Source organism: Scyliorhinus canicula, chromosome 15 (genome assembly GCF_902713615.1).
Source record: "Scyliorhinus canicula chromosome 15, sScyCan1.1, whole genome shotgun sequence".
Taxonomy (NCBI): Eukaryota; Metazoa; Chordata; class Chondrichthyes; order Carcharhiniformes; family Scyliorhinidae; genus Scyliorhinus; species Scyliorhinus canicula.
The window spans coordinates 88,802,515-88,821,209 of NC_052160.1; the positions used below are offsets into that span (position 1 = coordinate 88,802,515).

The window sequence follows — 18,695 nt, forward strand, 5'->3', positions numbered from 1 at the left end:
GCATTTCATTAATTTCTCTCCACTCTTCATAATCTGTCTCATCTGCGGTCGCAATAGTAAACTGGAAGTTCAAACATATTCTTAGTTCAGTGTATTGGAGGCAAGTAATGACTGCGCTGTCGTTGATGGCTTTTGAAGAAGTGAGAAGTTCACTGCTACACTGAAAGAAGGTAACGGGACAAGGCTTGTAATACAGGACAGCCAAGAAAGGAAGTAGTGATGAAAATGACCTCCAATTTCAGTTCTTTGAAGGACTGTAGAGTTGAGGAAGGGAAGATTGAGGAAGGTTCTGCGTTTCTGAGGATTGGGAAAATAATTTGAGTTGGAGACAGTAGTAATTTAAACCAGTGAGCATGTTGGGAGGAGACACGGCTGTGTCAGGAAGGCAAAGAAAGAGACAAGAAAGGCTGAGATGCAGGAAGCTGTTTAAAGCTAGAAGCGGCAGGGTGACCATCAACTCATTAGATGACAGGAGAGGGAGTAATTAGTGCCTGGATCATCCCTGGCCCCCATAGAATAAGGGTAAGAATGGAGTGGAAAGGAACACTGAACAAGTCCAGTGTGGTATTTCCTTAATGAAAGGGAACAGAGGTCGCCATAAACATGTCTGATGTTGTTCTGGGTGGAGAGTACAAGAATTCTCATTCCGTGTCACTGGTAGGAAGATGTGTCTGCACGGTGTCAGCTTGCTCACTCATTCACATATACGATGTTACCCATCTCACCTTACTAGGAAACTGCTGAGTGACCAGAGGTTCATAGGTGTTCGCGAGAGCTTTCTTCCGAAGTGAGACGACCACAAAGTACTCAAAAAGTTTCTGTTCCTGTAACTCGATTAAGTCTCGCTCAAGGGTTTGATAGCGGGCGTTCCTTTTCAGCGTAGAATGGACGTGTACCAAGCGCTGATTGTGAGCTGTAAACAGCCAGGACAGAAAGACAAATTGAATCAGGAATACCATGAGAATTACGATTGATAAAAACCGGGTAACAGGCAGGCAGAAAGAGTCTGATACACCAGGGTTCTCAACCAAGTGTCCTGAAGCCACCTCGGGACCCAAGAAAAAGTTCCAAAGGGTCCTCCAAAATTAATGACATAATATGTATCTTCATTTGTAAATGGGAAAGTCTGGTTTATATGTCGTCTAGATCAATTAATGCAGTTATACCTGCTACATTTCGCTCAATGATCTTGCTCTGAACACCAGATATCCCCACAGTAAAGTGGTTGATTGTTTTTCCCATTCAAGCAAAAACCTTCCCTCCAGAGTGATCTTTTCTTTATCGCTATGAAGAGCAATTTTCTTGCTGAATTCATTAAAACAGATCTAATTAGTACGGACCTGCCTGGAGGTATCAGATTGCAGGCATTGCTACAAATGATTGAGGTTTTTCTCATTCATTCATCGGAATTGGGGGGAGGGGGGAGGCATCGCTGACTAGATAAGGAGGCAGATTTATTTCCAGAAAGAACTTTAGTGAGCCAGACGGGAAAGAGAAAATGCTGGAAAATCTGAGCAGGCCTGGCAGCATCTGTAGGGAGAGAAAATAGCTTACGTTTAGAGTCCGATGACTCTTTGTCAAAGCTAACAAAGTGGGAAATATTTATACTGTGGAGTGAGCATGACAGATGAGTCATAGCCACAGAAACCCAGGGAAACCGGGTGCTAATAGCCACAGAAACCAAGGGGAAAGAGTGCTAATGGCAGTCCCCAGAGAGAACAAAATATTTGAACGGCCAAACAGCAGAGAAACTAACATCAGAGGATGATCTGTAGATATGGGGGGAGGGGATGGGTGAAGCAAAGAAGAGAAAGGTGAAGGAAAGGTGGATAAGAATTGGGGGGGGGGGGGGGGGGGGGGGGGGGGAGAATTAAATATATATTAAAAAAGAAAGAAATGGTAAACGGCAGTTAAAATGAAATGAAAACAAATGGGTCAAGGTGGGGTAGAGCTGATCATCTGACGTTGTTGAATTCGATGTTCAGGCCGGAAGGCTATAGCGTGCCACCTTTCCTACACCTTTCTCCTCTTTGCTTACCCCTTCCCCTCCCTCCACATCTACAGTTCATCCTCTGAAGTTAGTTTCCCTGCTGTTTGGCCTTTCACATCTTTTGTCCTCTCTGGGGGACTGCCTTTAGCACTTTTTCCGCTTGGTTTCTGTGGCCATTAGCAGCCGGTTTCCCCGAGTTTCTGTGGCTATGACTCATCTCTCATTCTCACTCCACAGTATAAATATTTCCCACTCTGTCTGTTAGCTTTGACAAAGAGCCATCGGACTCGAAACATTAGCTCTTTTCTCTCCCTACAGATGCTGCCAGACCTGCTGAGATTTTCCAGCATTTTCTTTCGTTTCAGATTCCAGCATCCGCAGTCGTTTGCTTTTATCCAGTGAGCCAGATGGGTTCTTGACAACCAACAACGGCTTTGTGGTCATCAAAAGACTTGAAATTCCAGATTTTCATGGAATTCAAATCCCACCATACGCCACAGTGGGATTCAAACCTGGGTCCCTAAAGCATTACCATGGGTTTCAATACCACTACAGGACGCACCTCCCAATTTATAATCTTTCTCACAGGCCGGTGCTGGTTGAGCTAACCAGACCCACCTTCTTCGTGTAAAGGCTTCAAGAGGAACAATAAGGACATTTCCAGACACAGGAAGCATGAGGAAACCCAGGAGGATGGTATGGAACGCAAAGTTCAGCTGGCAATGTTAGACCAAAGGTTTTGTAACCAGGGTGACTGGGATTTTTGCAGCAGAGAGAGTTTTAAGTGAGTAGTGTAGATGCATTTAAAGGGGAGGCTATGTGCCTCATGGGGAGAAAAGTTATGCTGATCGGGTTTGCTGAAAGCGGATGAGTGAAGACTCAAGTGGAGCCCAAATGCTGGTATGGTTTGGTAGTGCAGGTTCCTGTACTCGTACTCCAGGCTAAAGATGTGCAGGTTAGGTGAACTGACAATGCTAAATTACCCCTTAGGTGTCCAAAAATGTGCAAGTTAGGTAGGGTTACGGGGATAAGGTGGGGGAGCGGGCCTAGGTAGAGTGCTCTTTCGAAGAGTCGGTGCAGACTCAATGGGTTGAATGGCCTATTGTAGGGATTCCATGATATTCCATGGTGATCCGATACTGACACACTGAGGGTTGCATTGCTTTCTCAGAATGGAAAGCATTGCTTTCTGTAAAAGAGGTTACAGATTGACCTTCAATACCTTTCACAACCCACTCTTCCAGCCCTTTCTCACTAGGATACGAGCCACTGTTGATAACATGCCTCTAAAATCATAGAATCCTATCGTGCAGAAGGAGACCATTCAGCCCATCGATTCTGCATCGACACTCTTAAAGAGCACCCTACCCAGGCCCACTCCCCTGGCCTGTAACCCCAACTAACCTGCATATCTTTGGACACTTTTAAAAATAAATTTAGAGTATCCAATTACTTTCTTTTCCAATTAAGGGGCAATTTAGTGTGGCCAATCCATCTACCCTGCACATCTTTGGGTTGTGGGGATGAACCCACGCAGACACAGGGAGAATGTGCAAACTCCACACGGACAGTGACCCGGGACCGGGGTGGAACCTGGGACATCTTTGGACACTAAGGGGCAATTTATCATGGCCAATCCACCTAAGGTGAACATCTTTGGACTGTGGGAGGAAACTGCAGCACCCGGAGGAAACCCACGTAGCGGTGAACTTGCAAACCCCCAAACAGTCACCCAAGGGAGTAATTCAAACCGGGTCCCTGGGGCTGCAAAGTTACAATGGTAACCACTGTGCCACCGTGCACTTGTTGCCATCTGGGTAATCCCTTACCTTTCTGTTGTTCCTCTGTATCACTCTCTGTCTCACTGTTCTCATCTGAAAGATACAAGAACATATGTGAATTTGCAAGGCATGAACTGTATTTAGCTTAAAAGACTGAATCACAGCTCCCCAAAGCACAACCTGTGACACCAACATTGCAATTGAACGGTGAGACCACTTCACCCTTGCACAAGAAACAGATAAGCTTACAAAGTAGCCCCTGACCCCAACATACCAACAACAAATGGATATTGGTGTTTTCTTTCAGTTGCTCCGTTATTAAGAGGAAGGTCCGGCTCCAACGAAAGGTCGTAGATCTGAAATATTAACCTTGTTTCTCTCACTACACAATGCAGCCTGACCTGCTAAGTATTTCCACACATTATTTCAGACTTCCAGAATCCTCTTTTCTGATTTGCACCTTCTAATTACACCATTCCCTACCCAATCAATGGCACAAGACTCCGGTTCTAAATAAGTAGACCACATCAACATAAAGTGAGCACAGCAGCTCCTTAGCAGAAAACTATATTGCACATGATGAGACAATGCACTAAACTACTGAGCGATGCTACAGGAGCTACTCCAGTAGACATATTAAACCAGGGCTGCCCAAAGTTTAGTCACTGGAGATCTAATTTTTCGACAATCATCCTAACACAATTTTAGTGACCACAGACCAGTCCTAGGCGAGTGAATAAAGAGAAACTAGTTTTATTGCAAAGTCATAACATATACAATACTCTTCAGATCCCAGCCAGGTCAGAGGTGTCGGTTCCAAGTCTGGCCAACTTTTATATCCAAGTCCATTATCTTGTCCATGGGCTCCTCGCCCCTCAGTGGGTGAGCTCGTACTCAACGAGGCTCATGGGGAGACTAATTGCTCCAACTCCGTAGGTCTCATATGAGTTATCATCAGAGAATCTACAGTGTAGGAGGAGGCCATTCAGCCCATCGAGTCTGCACCGACTCTTGGAAAGAGCACCCTACTCAAGACCACGCCTCCACCCTATCCCCGTAACCCAGTAACCCTACCTAACCTTTTTTGGACACTGAGGGCAATTTATCATGGCTAATCCACCTAACCTGCACATCTTTGCTCTGTGGGAGGAAAGCAGAGCACCTGGAGGCAGCCCACGCAGACACGGGGAGAACATGCAGACTCTGCACAGGCAGTGATGCAGCTGGGAATCGAACCTGGGACCCTGGAGCTGTGAAGCAACTGTGCTAGCCACTATACTACCGTGCTGCCCTTATTTTCCTCCAAATCTTTATTTTTTTTTAATATATAAATTTAGATTACCCAATTATTTTTTCCAATTAAGGGACAATTTTTTTTAGTGTGGCCAATCCATCTAATCTGCACATTTTTGGGTTGTGGGGGCGAAACCCATGCAGACACGGGGAGAATGTGCAAACTCCACATGGACAGTGACCCAGAGCCGGGATTGAACCTGGGACCTCAGCGCCGTGAGGCAGTTGTGCTAACCACTAGGCCACCATGCTGTCCTCAAATTGTTTATGTACTACAAACTGAGGCCCAAGCACAGATCCCTGTGGAATGCCACTAGTCACACCCTTCCATTCGTAAAAACACCCTTTTATTACTACTCTTTGCCTTCTGTGACCGAGCAAAATGCACCAAAAACACTCCTGCACACTGTTTGCAAAGATTTCTTCCCCTAAAGAGCATTAATAAAATCCACACTGCCATTCAATGAGATCATAGCTGATCTTCTACTTCAACACATTCTCTTTCTCTCAACCCCACCGAGGAACTAAAGTCAATTTTATATCTCTTACCACCACCCTGGCTGAAACTAGTTAGTCAGCACAGCTCCTGATATCTCCTCCTTTGAGTTGACGTTCAGTTTTGCCTGATTACATTGGTGTGAAGCACCTTGGGATAATTTGCTACATTAAATATGCTGTCTAAATAAAAGTTGTGGAGTGGTTTTCTTCTGGTTGGCATTTGGGCACCTCTGCAAAACCTATCCTTATAGTTTGGTGGTGCTTGAGAGAGAGAGAGAGAGAGAGAGAGAGAGGGGAGGGATATGTGGGAGGGGTTTTAACTGTGAAAATATTAAAGGCCGGCTTAAACCCACTGAGTTCCCAGCTGCTGTGATATTTATGACAGAGATGTAGGCCATAGGTTCTCAAGTTGATCACGGCAGTAATGCTTGCTCAGGCAAGTCTCTCAATTGTAAATCTTGCAATTTTTCTGCTGCTGACGGTTGCTCAGGGAGTCAAGACTGTTTGGATCTGCTTTCCCCTGTGACAAGGCACCAGCTCAGCAATTCGACCAGGTGTGGAATCACGAGACTGGATAGGATAGACTGGTATGGTAACACTTCTGTCTGTGGAACATGGGAAGTAGTTTGGTGCATTGGACCTCTGTGCCTGCTTCAGGCCTCGATCATTTATTAGGGAAAATATGTTCTCCTGTCAGTTGTCTGGGTGAAAGACCCGATTCTGCTTGTTCAGAATGTTCACCTTTAGAGAATCAAGAGGATCAGGGAGGGGTGCTGGGGTCTGAAATGCAGACCCCTTCCTTCTTAATTGAACAGAACCTTTCTAACCACCTCCCAAATGCAAGCACTTCCTCGAGATCCAGCTGGATTCGAAGTACAAACGTAATCAAAAACCGAAAGATTAAATTCTTGCCAGCGTGTTGCACAGATGCTTTTTTCTCACCCTAGTGATGATGCTCTGCTTCATGTTTCAGAAGGGTGTTGTGTCTTTTCGTATTGCGCAGTGAATCCTCTACCGTTACAGATTTGACTCATTCTCTTATTTTCCTTTAGTCTAACTAGAATCTCCTTCAAGGTCAATTTGTGCAAAAGGGAAAACGAAGCCGTAAACGCGGTTTCTTCTTTTTTACAACTAAATTGAAGCTCATGGAGCCTGGAGCTGTCCCAGTTTGCAGAGGTCAATTCCAGCCCCACTTGACCCGGAGTTGCAGCACAGGTCAAATTAATTTTACGTCAAGACCAGTGACTTTGCTGAGGTGAAATTCACTTTCGTCAGCAGGTTTATAAATTTAAACACAAGTAACCTTTTACTAACAGTAATATTATTAAACTGACAGAAAAATGTAACTGACTAAAATCAGATTCCCAACACCCCCACTTCTCACTCCCCCCACTCTCTATACACACACAGACAAACGCAGACGGAAAAGGGTGGTTGAGAGGTAAAGTAAATATTAATAAAAGGATAAAGGATCTTTGATTCAGATGGATGCCTTTCAGTTAACCTCTTTCTCAAGGTTAGGCCGTCAGCTTGTAATGATCTTCACTGCAGACTCACGGAGACAGCAGGCAACCGGCGGCCGAGAGTGTGAAAACACAGCTGTTCTTCCTTCCAGGGTCTACAGGCTTTAGGCAGGTTCACTACGAAAAAAAAACACCCGACAGGAACCAGCTGCTGACTGTCAGAACACTGTCCCTGACCAACCCACCGGTTGCCAGTTAATCAATCGAACCAACTTCCACCAAAACCGGTTCCTAAGATTCACTCGGTGCCAACGAGTCTGGTTTCTCCTCTCCAAAATACAAAACCTAGGAACACATTGTACTGGCAAGCACTCTTCTGCTTAAAGATACAGGATTATCAATCCGTAGGCCAAAAATAATAAAATAAAATATATGGGAATAAAGGAATAAACAGCAAGGACTCTTACACTGCGGACTAAACATAATTGATATGGAGTGCATGTCAGTAATGATTCATACGCATGTATTAATTTAATTCTCTCTCTCTTTGGGTTCGCCTTCTGTTTGAAGTATCAGGTCCTTAAGAGGGTGTCGGGTGTTGGCAAACATGGATCTCTCTGTTAATCTTGCTCTGGAGGTGTGGATCATCTTTTTTGGTGATACATCTATCCAGTCTGCCAGACTCCTTAAAAAGATCGATCTTTGTCTACCTCAATCTCTTTCACCGTTGGTCTTTCCCATCAGTATCAGACTTCTTAAATCATGATTTTTTTTAATAACGTGCCCAATAAATTGCCACTTTTCATATTTTGTGTAACTCGGAGGTTGCAGTGGTTTCTTACTGAAAAGTTTTTTAATGTATTAGCACATTAAATTTGGAGACATGCCTTAGATTGCAGCCTCTGCTGTTTTAGCCAAAGGTGACTGTGGTGGGAGGAACAATTCTTTCTTTAACATGTAGGCGATTACAGGTGGATAAAAGGTTTTCACAAATTATTTTCTGAGGCAGTGATATGGAGATCTGACCGGTTAGAGGTTAAATAACCTACAAATGAGATTTTAAAAACAACCAACAATCTGATTAGTGTCATGTTTGGAAAAAAATAGAAACTGGTGATTTTTGTACTAAACATCTTGATTTTTAATAGCAGGCCTCAATTTGAGATGGTGGGTTTGGCTTTAATATATTATCCTCATCCGGGATGGGGGTCTCAAGTTGTCTGCAGCCCCACAAGCACAAATGTGTCTTGGAGAGCTTCAGATAAGATAATAAACTAGGTTTTGTTTGAACGTTCTGCGAGACAGTTCGAGCAGGAACTCTTCCCCACAGGCCCAAGAAGGTGTCCCTGAGCTTCCACATCCCTGACCATCAGCTGATTACACTAGCACAGTGGTTAGCACTACTGCCTCACAGCACCAGGAACCCAGTTTTGATTCCGACCTTGGGTGATTAGGTGGAGTTTGCACATTCTCCCAATGTCGTTTGGGTTTCCTGCTCTGGTTTCCTCCAACAGTCCAAAGATGTGCAGGTTAGGTGGACTGTCCATGATCAATGCGCGGCGGGGTTACGGGGATAGGGCGGGGGAATGGGACTAAGTAGGATGCTCTTTCACAGGGTCAGTACAGACTCGATGTGCCGAAAGGCCTCCTTTTACACTGTAGGGATTCTATGAAATAGAATCCCCACTCCACGTATCTGATCGTCTCCAGGGCAGACACCCTGCGACTGTTGCTACAAGTCCTCGGCTGGGGCTTCCTGCTGCCCACAGGCCAGGCAATTAATTTCTCTGGGTGTCAGGTGGGACTCCTGGAACTTTTAGTTAAATGAGGCCCAGTTGTGAAGTGGAGCTGAGCTTTAACAACCCCGATCTCTCTAGGCAGATGAACCTTTTCCAGCACTTCCCTCTTTGAAAAGAAAATCAAGGCCAGACATGCACCAAACGTCTCCCATTGTCCAATCATGAAATCTAATTTATTACCCGAGAAAAACCAGAGAAGAACTCGCTCAACCTCATTTCCAATTCTAATTCAGTACACCCCTCTGCTATTAAAACCCTACTCCACCCAATGACAGACTGATTCCAGCTCCAAGCAATTCCAGGGGAAAATCTGCTGGCATTAATCAAAATATTTCTTTAAAATAAATTTTGAGTACCCAATTCATTTTTTCCAATTACGGGGCATTTTAGCGCGGCCAATCCACCTACCCTGCACATCTTAGGGTTGTGGGGGCGAAACCCATGCAAACATGAGGAGAATGTGCAAACTCCACAAGGACAGTGACCCAGAGCCGGGACTGAACCTGGGACCTCGGCGTCGTGAGGCAGCAGTGCTAACCACTGCACCACCATGCTGCTCCTGGCATTAATCGTGTCCGGTTAAATAAACAGTAACACAGTACAGGACCACAGTAAGAAATCCTCAAATAAACAGGAACTCCACACAGTTAGGTGAGAAATCCTCACCCTGCTGAATAAACAGGAACTCCACACAGTTCATGTCTCACTACTTTAATTGAATTTTTTGAGGAGGTGACAAAAATGATTGACAAATGATTGACAAAAATGGAAGGGCTGTGGATGCTGTCTAAATGGACTTTAGCAAAACATTTAATAAGGTCCCTCATGGCAGGCTGGTGCAAACCGATTAAATCACATGGGGTCAGGGGTGAACTAGCTGGCTGGATGGATTCAGAACTGGCTTGGCCATAGAAGACAGGGTAGCAATTGAACGGTGTTTTTTCAGAATGGAAGTCTGTAACTAGTGGTGTTCCGCACGGATCAGTACTGGGATCTCTGTTTGTTTGTAATAAATATATCTAAATGATTGGGAAGAAAACGTAGCGGGTCTGATTAGCAAGTTTGCGGATGATAGTAAGATTGCAGGAGTTGCAGATAGTGATGAAGATTGTCGATACAACAGGATATAGATAGGCTGCAAAATTGGGCCGAGAAATGGCAGATGGAATTTAACCCAGACAAAAGCGAGGTGATGCATTTTGGTAGATCCAATTCAGGTGTGAGCTATAAAATAAATGGCAGGTCCATCAGGAGCTTAGAGACACAGATCTGGGCGTCCAGGTCCACAGATCCTTAAAAGTGGCAGCACAGGTGGAAATGGTGGTAAAGAAAGCATGTGGCATGCTTGCCTTCATAGGACTGTGTGTCAAGTATAAAAGCTCAAAAATTATGTTAGTTATATAGAAAGTTGGTTAGGCCACATTTGGAATACTGTGTACAATTCTGGTAATCGTACTACCAGAAGGGCGTGGAGGCTTTGGAGAGAGTAAAGAAAAGGCCTGGTGTGGAGGATATCGCTGTGAGGAGAGGTTGAATAAACTGGGATTGTTCTCCCTAGAGTGACGAAGGCTGAGGGGCGACCTGATAGAAGTTTATAAAATTATACGGGGTATAGATAGGGTGAACAGTTGGAGGCTTTTTCCAGGGCGGAAATGACAATTAAAAGGGGGCACAAGTTCAAGGTGACCCGGGTCCGACACCACAGTTCCACAGAGAAATCCTCACCCTGCTACATTAACAACAGACTGAAGATACCGTCAGTAACATTTTGGGTGTCTTAAAATACCAAATCATTCTAAATTTTAACATGCCAGCCTAGAGAGATTTTGTATCCAAACTTGGTTAACATTTTGCTTGTGGTACATTTATACTTCACAGCCTTGTGTCTTAGTCTGACAATGTTTATTAGTAAAATGCAAGCTGAGAATAAATTTATGAATATAATTCAGTACCTTTTAGAGGTGTGGAGTCTGATCCCGATAAGGTCAGAGTCTTCACCTTCTTCTTGCCTCTCTTTATGTCGTACACTGCCTGTATCTTCAGAACCAACTGGAATAAAACAGCAGCACTGTAACGTATCTCTAAATACTGCCAAAGTTAGTTTCAAACGTCACTGTAAACTTCTAAATGAATGCACTGTTCTCTAGCTACCAAGTCTACCCCTCCTCCTGGCAACTGTCTGAGATTAAGACAGTCTATTTGCAACCTTGGTGTCACACTTAATCCTGAAGTGAGCGTCTGACCTCATTTACATACCATCCCTCAGACCCATCTACAACATCGCCTACCTTTGCCAGTCTCTGCTCACCTGCTGCTGAAAACCCTCATTCAAGACTTTGTTACCTCCAGATAATTCCAACGCACTCCTGGGCGATCTTCCACATTCCACCTTCTGTAAATTTGAGTTCTGCTGCCTGTGTCTTAACATGCAGCAAATCTCATTCCCCGGTCTTCCCTGTGGATCCTGGTTAACCAACGTCTTGACGTTAAAACTCTCATCACGGTTTTCAAATCTCTCCATGAGCTCCCGCTTCCCTATTCTCTGTAATCTCCCCAAACCCCACAGTCCTCAGGGATATCTGCGCCCCTCAAATTCCAGCCTCTTCAGCACTCCCAATTATAATTGTTCCACTATTCAGCCTTCAGTTGCCTCGGCTACTACAATGCTCCACCTCACTTTCCTCCTTTAAAACAATTCTTAAAACATACCTTTTTGACCAAGCTTTTGATCATCTGATCTAATATCTCCTTATGAAGCTCAGTGTCACACTTTGTTTTATAATGCTCCCACAGGCACCTTGAGACATTTCATTGCACCACATTAACATAGATTGCATTGTATAATCTCACAGATATAAATCATAGAATCATGTAATTCCTGCAGCGTAGAAGGAGGCTGTTCGACACATCGAGTCTGCACCGACCCACGTCCACTCCCTAACCACCCCACACTATCCCTGTAACCCCATAACCTAACCTGCACAACCCTCAACACTTGGGGGCAATGTAGCAAGGCCAATCTACCCAGTCTGCACATTGTGGGAGGAAACCAGAGCACCCGGAGGAAATCCACTCAGACACAGGAGAACGTGCAAGGCCGGAATGGAAACCCGGTCCCTGGCGCTGTGAGGCAGTAGTGCTAACCACTGTGCCACCAAGCTGCCCACCAGTAAATCCCCACCAGTAATACACCTCTGATAATTGAATCACCTTAGGACAGTTGGCCGTTTTAGCTGTTCCAACCTGTTCCACCATCCAATGCCATCGCAGCTAATCTTCAACCCAACTCCAAATAACCCACCTTTTGTCCCAGATCGCTTAAGATTTTTGTTCATCAAATGTATATCTGTCTCGGGGCGGCAAGGTGGCTTGCACTGCTGCCTCATGGCGCCAAGAACCCGGGTTCGATCCTGGTCCCGGGGCACTGCCCGTGTGGAGTTTGCACGTTCTCCCAGTGTTTGCCTGGATCTCACCTCCACAACCTAAAGTTGTGCAGGGTAGGTGAATTGCCCAGCTAAATTGCCCCTTAATTGGAAAAAAAATGTACATTTGTCTCTGATGTCACATTAAAAACAATTTAGCATCAATCACTATTTGCAGAATTCCAAACATTTGTGAAGAACTGTTTCATAATTTCACACCTGCCTCTACTTTTTACACTATACCTCCTAGTTCTAGACCCACTAAACAGCAGAAATAAATAGTTTATTGACCCTGTCTGTACCTCTTAATAGTGAGAAAATGTCAATCAAATCATCTCTTCACCCATCACATTTGAGGAAATGCAATCCTCGTATGTACATCTCTTAATATTTAAACCCTGAGAGACCAGGTGTTATTCTGATAAATCTACGTTGCACTCCCTTCAAGGGTGTGGTGCTCAGTAACATTGGCAGTGGTCTAACTAGGACTTTCTTTAGCTACAGCATGACTTCTACCCATGTTTACAAGAACGTTGTCAGGGCTACAAAAGTAGCTACGAGGAGAGATTGGATAGGTTGGGATTATTTTTCTTGGAACAAAGAAGGCTGAGGGGTGACTTAATCGAGGTGAAAACATTTATGAGGGGGAAGAGATAGAGTGGGCAGGATTAAATGGTTTCCTTTGGTGGAGAAATCAAGAAGCAGGGGCATAGATTCAACACAAGTGGCAGAAGGTGTAGAGGGGAAATGGGGAGGAACTTTTTTTTTTAAAAACAGGGTAGTGGAACTCAGGAATTCGCTGCTCACGTTAGTGGTGGAGATAGAGACCCTAAACTCTTTTAAAAAGTACCTGGATCTACACCTTAAGGGCGGCAAGATACAGGGCTATGGACCGGGTGCAGGTAGGTGGGATTAGAAAGGGCACCTGGGTATCCTTGGGTTGGCATAGACAAGATGGGCCGAATGGCCTCCTTCTGGCTGCCACTTTTCCATTCTATGTATTTTAGTCCTCGAGATAGAAAGGCCAGCAATCCATTTAATTTTTTGAAAATCTTAAGAAATGTGGAATGTTTACAGCCTACCATGTCAGTCAGTCAAAACAGAGCTATCCAGCCTAATCACACTTCCAGTCCTTGGTCTGTAGCCCTGAAGATTCTTGTATTTTAAGTGCATTTGAAAAGACACAAGCTTTTCTCTGTAGCTGTCCATGGTATTTTAATCATCCACATAGCTAGTCACTTTGGGCCTGCACTGATTCCATCTTTTCCCCGTTTAGAATGTACCCTATACTATCCCTTTCAAGCTCAAAGCCCCCATTTGCCTACATTGAAGTACATTTGCCCCAGGCTTTACTGTCATGCTTCCTTCAATACATCATGCAATGCGGGCAATTTTTCTGTCATTGGTAAGCTTAGATACATGGATATATCATCTTCAACTTACTGCTGGGATCCGCTTTTGTTTCCTGACAAAGACGTCTGCACCGACAGGATCCTCAGGGTTGGCAGGAAGTGTAGGTGGGTTGGAGCGAAGCGGGGAGGCTGTGTTGTTCTTATTGATCTTCCTCGGCTCCGAAGCTTTACAAGTTTTACTTTCCTGAGCTTGTACCAAGAGGTTGAGGGGTTTGGGTGGAAGCTGCAAGTGGTGGAACAAATGCCAACGTATTAGTGGTGTATCATCGATGGCATTTCCCCACTCTCCCCCTCAAATGGATGGGAAATATCATTGGCTACGCGGCGCTTTATTCTTTTGCTGAACTTTATGCTCGAAATATCCTACAATTTCCACCCCGCCACCATCAAACCTGCTGCCTCCAGCGATTTGCCAGCATCTCACCCAGTGACTGCCACCGGCAGTTCAACCAGAGAAAGCTCACAGTTGGCCCCATGCTCAACATTGTGCTTTCTGGTGCCAGGCAGAGCACAGCAGCAGAAACCAACAACCAAATTGCATTTAGTCAGCACAACTAACATGGCAAAACATCTCGGGGCGCAGATGAAACAGGATCTCAGGGCACTTATAAAACAGGATGATGGGAGAAGTGAACCTCGGAACCAGTTATTGTTGCTTTTTGAGTTGACTCATTGTTGGGTGCGGAGGGACTGCTTCTCCCGGCTGGGGAGCCTAAACTGGGGGATTCTGGTCTCAGTATTGGGGGTCAGCCTTCTGGGACTGAGGAGAGGGGAAATTCCTTCACTCAAAGGCTTCTAAATCTTTGGAATTCTTGAGTCCAGGGTGCTGCAAGCATTCATTGATTGGGCATATATATCAGAGATAAGTACTAGAGGCATCAAGGGATACAGGAACAATGTGGGAAAGCAGAGGTGGAAGTTCAGCTCCCATCACATTGAACGATGGAGAAGACTTCAGCGACCCCATGGCCTAGTCTTGTTCCCATTATATTTATTTTCCAAAGGCACAGGGCTGACTTACTGCAGTGGAATGATACACTCCAAACATGTTTCTACTCACCTTTTGGTTTTTAAGAGACTGTGCTTTAGTCTAAGGGGAGAGGGGTAGAAGAGGCTGAAAATTACACCCAAAACATCCCATCTCTCATACAAACCCTCTGATTAACACACCTTGCTCTTAATTCCTGAGCAAATATTCCCGGAGTCAGAACTGCTACATTCTCAGGAGGGTGAGCGAGACACATCAACCGAGAGGCAGCTCCAGAATCAGTAACGATGCCAGTCCATGGGCAGTGACTGTCAGGGGGCTAAGGGCCTACTGTGTATATTTTTATAAAGTATACAGATATCCTAATGGCTAATTTCTAACATTTAAAATAAAATGGACAAGGCCCTTTTAAAATGTCTGAAGTTATGTCTGTCAGTCACCCTCGAGCAATACCAGCTAATGTGGCAGTTTAGCAGAAGCTGACCATTCGTTACCTCCAAAGTGACCTTAATAACCATGTGGGTTGCAGAGACCAAATTTAAAGGGAACTAATCAAAAGCCATCGACATTTCACAAGCCAGGCCTGGAGCCGAATGCTAGGCCAAGCATTCTCGCAATGTCCCTTTAAGACTTAATGGTGAGAACATTAACAATGTCAGGGACCCAGACAAAGGGATACATACACTTTGTCAAAGCCAGATTGGAAAGAAGCTGGTTTGAAGCTGTACTAGTGCTGTGTGAGCGGCAAAGCACAATCTGCCATTTTACCATTTAGCACCAACACAGAAAAGGGGCTGTGCCCAGGTTGGACTGCCTGACCTCACCTACACTGTTTCTACTGGAACCACTTTACCACTGCCGACAAGACTGACTCATCTGTGTGCCTATCTCATCATGGAAGTCATCTCCACTGGAAGTGTGAATTACTTAGCATTGGTTTTCAACCTGCTGACCTCTGAAAGAATACACTGTTGGACTTGGATTCTAGATGTGTGTGAAATAATAATTCTTTTTTCAGTGGTATTTTCTCTGTAGATCTTTCTTTCTCCATCTCTCTTTGCTTTACGAATGCACAGGGGACTGTGTGGTGATCTCCCCTCCCACGTAAAGTGATGTGGAGATGCCGCCGTTGGACTGGGGTGAGCACAGTTAAGAAGTCTTACAACACCAGGTTAAAGTCCAACAGGTTTGTTTCAAACACGAGCTTTCGGAGCACTGCTCCTGAAGGAATAACCCTCCGAGTTCATCCTATCTAGAGTTTGCTGTGGATTATTTATAGAAAATTTGGACACACCAAAACAGAGTCTGTGTCAGTGTGAGTGCGGACATGTGTAAGTGTGCATTTTGTTTCTGGGATGCAGCATTGATCAAGGAGGAGGAGGAGGAGGATTGCCTTGGGTTGGAGGAACACCTCTGTCATCTCCCACTGACAGGTATGTGCAATCTTCTGTGCAAACAGCTCAACTGGAACTGAACATTGCTTCTGACAGTCTTGTATCCCATTGTCCAGATCCAGTCGGGTAGAATAAACTTGCGCCTCGACAGTGTTGCATGGAGTAGCTGGTGTTTTTATTCCTGGCAAGGGGAGGAGGGGAGTCAGAGGTGTGGGGCGATGGAGAGAATAAAATTCATGACCCCCCACTCTCAATTTCAAGAGATGTGTGTGTATAATGTAGGTTCAAGCTCCTGCAGTCTACGGAGGGAGTGCTGCACTATCAGAGACGCTGCCTTTCAGACCTGCCCCCTCAGGTGGATGTAAAAAAATCACTATTTCAAAAAGAGGAGCAGGGGGCTCTCCCCAGTGTCCTGGCCAATACTTACCCATTGACCAATGTCATTAAAAAACAGATCATCGTTATCACATTGATGTTTGTGGAAGCTTGCTGTGCATGAATTGGTGACATTACAACAGTGAACACACTTCAAAAAGTTCTTCATTAGTTGGACAGCACTGTGGGACATGCGGAGATCATGAAAGATCCAACATAAATGCAAGTTCTTTCTGTCCAATTTTGAAAAAGGAGCAGCTCTAAAGGCACCCGAGTTATGACCTTATTTGAAATATTTGCTCAGCTCCAGGGTCCCCCCCCCCACACACACCTTGGTTTGCAGACTGAGTGACACACAGAATAATGTGGGATTCTTACCTTGGGAGGCCGCCTGGGCCGAGTGGATGGCGATCCCCAGACTCTCTTCCCTCTCGACAGGAACGACGGGGTGAACGTGACATCCTCATAGGGATTTTCCTTGGAAGGACCTGAAGCCAAGGTGGAGAAGGAAGCAGCTGATCAGGTTGTCCTGCCAATTCCTTTTTTTTTGGTCCGACATGCCAGAGATCAAATGAATCCTCCCTAAAGCTGGTGTAGCAGAGTCCTTATACCACGGTTCCCTGCCAAACTGGAACCATTTCCAGTCAGCTTCCATTCAAGGGGGAAGTGGGATCAGCTCATGAAGGATATGTTGATTTGAGATGAAGTAGGTTTGGGAGGAGGCTTGTGTGGAGAGGCTGGATCAGCCATTTCTGTTTTGCAACAATTATATAATTCAGCAACAGCAGCCGATACGTCACTCACTGTGGGCCAGATTGAGCACTGCAGTGGTATCTAAATTCTAAACCATGGACTTCCAAGACTACGAACAGCACAAGGGCTTTATCATCATCAATGTGCCACCTAGCTCTGCAATCTTCTCCAAACAGGGCCCAGCTCTCACCTGACTGTATCCATGTCACACCCTCTAATAGAAACATAGAGAACAGGAGGAGGCCATTCGGCCCACTTCGAGCCTGCTCACCATTCAACATGATCATGGCTGATCCTCTCCTTTTGCAACTGGGCACCGTGCACCCAATCCTCCTTTCCAACAGGGGGCACCAGTCACCATGGGATGAGCAATGTTGAAGCATGCAGCCCTCAGGATGGAGAGTTACTCCCACCGGCTGAGAGAGTCAGACCTGGTTACAGGCGTCTAGAATGTGAGGGGGATCAATTTCTCACAGTTTTCCATCACTGACCAGCAAGCAGCATTCCAGCTGGAAAGAGCACCGGCTACTGATCTCCTCACCCTGTACATTCCAGGAATTTGACGTCACACACTGGGCAACTTGTAACTGGATGTATGAAGGATCACCCCCACATTTCAGGAAACCACTGGCCTGACTCCAACAGGGAGATAGATGGAGCATTTGTCAACCTGTGGACAAAGGATGCTCTGTGCAACAGGAGGCTGAATCTCAAATTGATCATGTGCTCAGTCCCCACAAAGCCTTTGCTGATTGTGTGCATTCTCACTCCTAGATTTGCCGTCTAGGATCCCGTACAAGCAGCCTACTGAGGCCTCACTCGCATGGTCCTGCGTGCATGAGCGGAGGCCGGCCTGGAGTGCTGACAATCTATATAACAGAGAGACTCACCTTTGAGCCAATTATACAGTCTTTTTAGCATGGAGGGGCACACACGCATGTGGAGGATGGGAGGGTCACCAGGACATAGCTGAGGAGGTCAAGGAAGAGAATGAGGCCAGTTGTAGAATCTTTTTAATTCATTGTGGGACGTGGGGGCCACAGGCAGGGGCAGCATTTGTTACCCATCCCCAATTGCCCTTGAACTGAGTGGCTTGCGAGACAGTTTCAGTGGGGGGCAGACAAGAATCAATTTGGGTCTGGAGTCACATGAATGCCAGACTGGGTAAGGACGGCAGATTTCCTTCCCTAAAATGATATTAGCGAACCAGATGAGTTTTTACAACAATCGGCAATGGTTTCATGTTTATCATTAGACTTTTAATTCCAGAGTTTTATATAATTCAAATGTCACCATCTGCTGTGGTGAGATCCGAACTCTGGACCAGAAAACCTGGGTCTCTAAGTATTAGTCCAATGGCGATGCCACTATGCCACCGCCTCCTCGATAAGTATTAGCCCAATGGCAATGCCACTATGCCACCGCCTCCTCGATAAGTGTGACCAACCGGGACCACCTCAGCACAATGAGCAGGGTGAAGAACGGATTTAAAGGAATCCAAAAGGGCGACCTTTGGGGAGATGTGCT

The 18,695-nt window shown here is 45.4% G+C and overlaps 1 protein-coding gene across 1 annotated transcript in view; it reads right to left on the reverse strand.

Annotated features, from left to right (window-relative positions):
• The window catches only part of LOC119978167 (DENN domain-containing protein 2C-like), a 62,737-nt gene that overhangs the window by 42,704 nt on the left and 1,338 nt on the right, over positions 1 to 18,695 (reverse strand). Inside the window, exons 2-6 of the mRNA XM_038819601.1 lie at positions 16,794 to 16,903; positions 13,690 to 13,881; positions 10,777 to 10,873; positions 3,820 to 3,864; positions 726 to 913 (exon numbers count right to left, since the gene is read on the reverse strand). Coding sequence (XP_038675529.1) covers positions 726 to 913; positions 3,820 to 3,864; positions 10,777 to 10,873; positions 13,690 to 13,881; positions 16,794 to 16,903 — 632 coding nt within the window. The remainder of the gene's footprint in view (positions 1 to 725; positions 914 to 3,819; positions 3,865 to 10,776; positions 10,874 to 13,689; positions 13,882 to 16,793; positions 16,904 to 18,695) is intronic.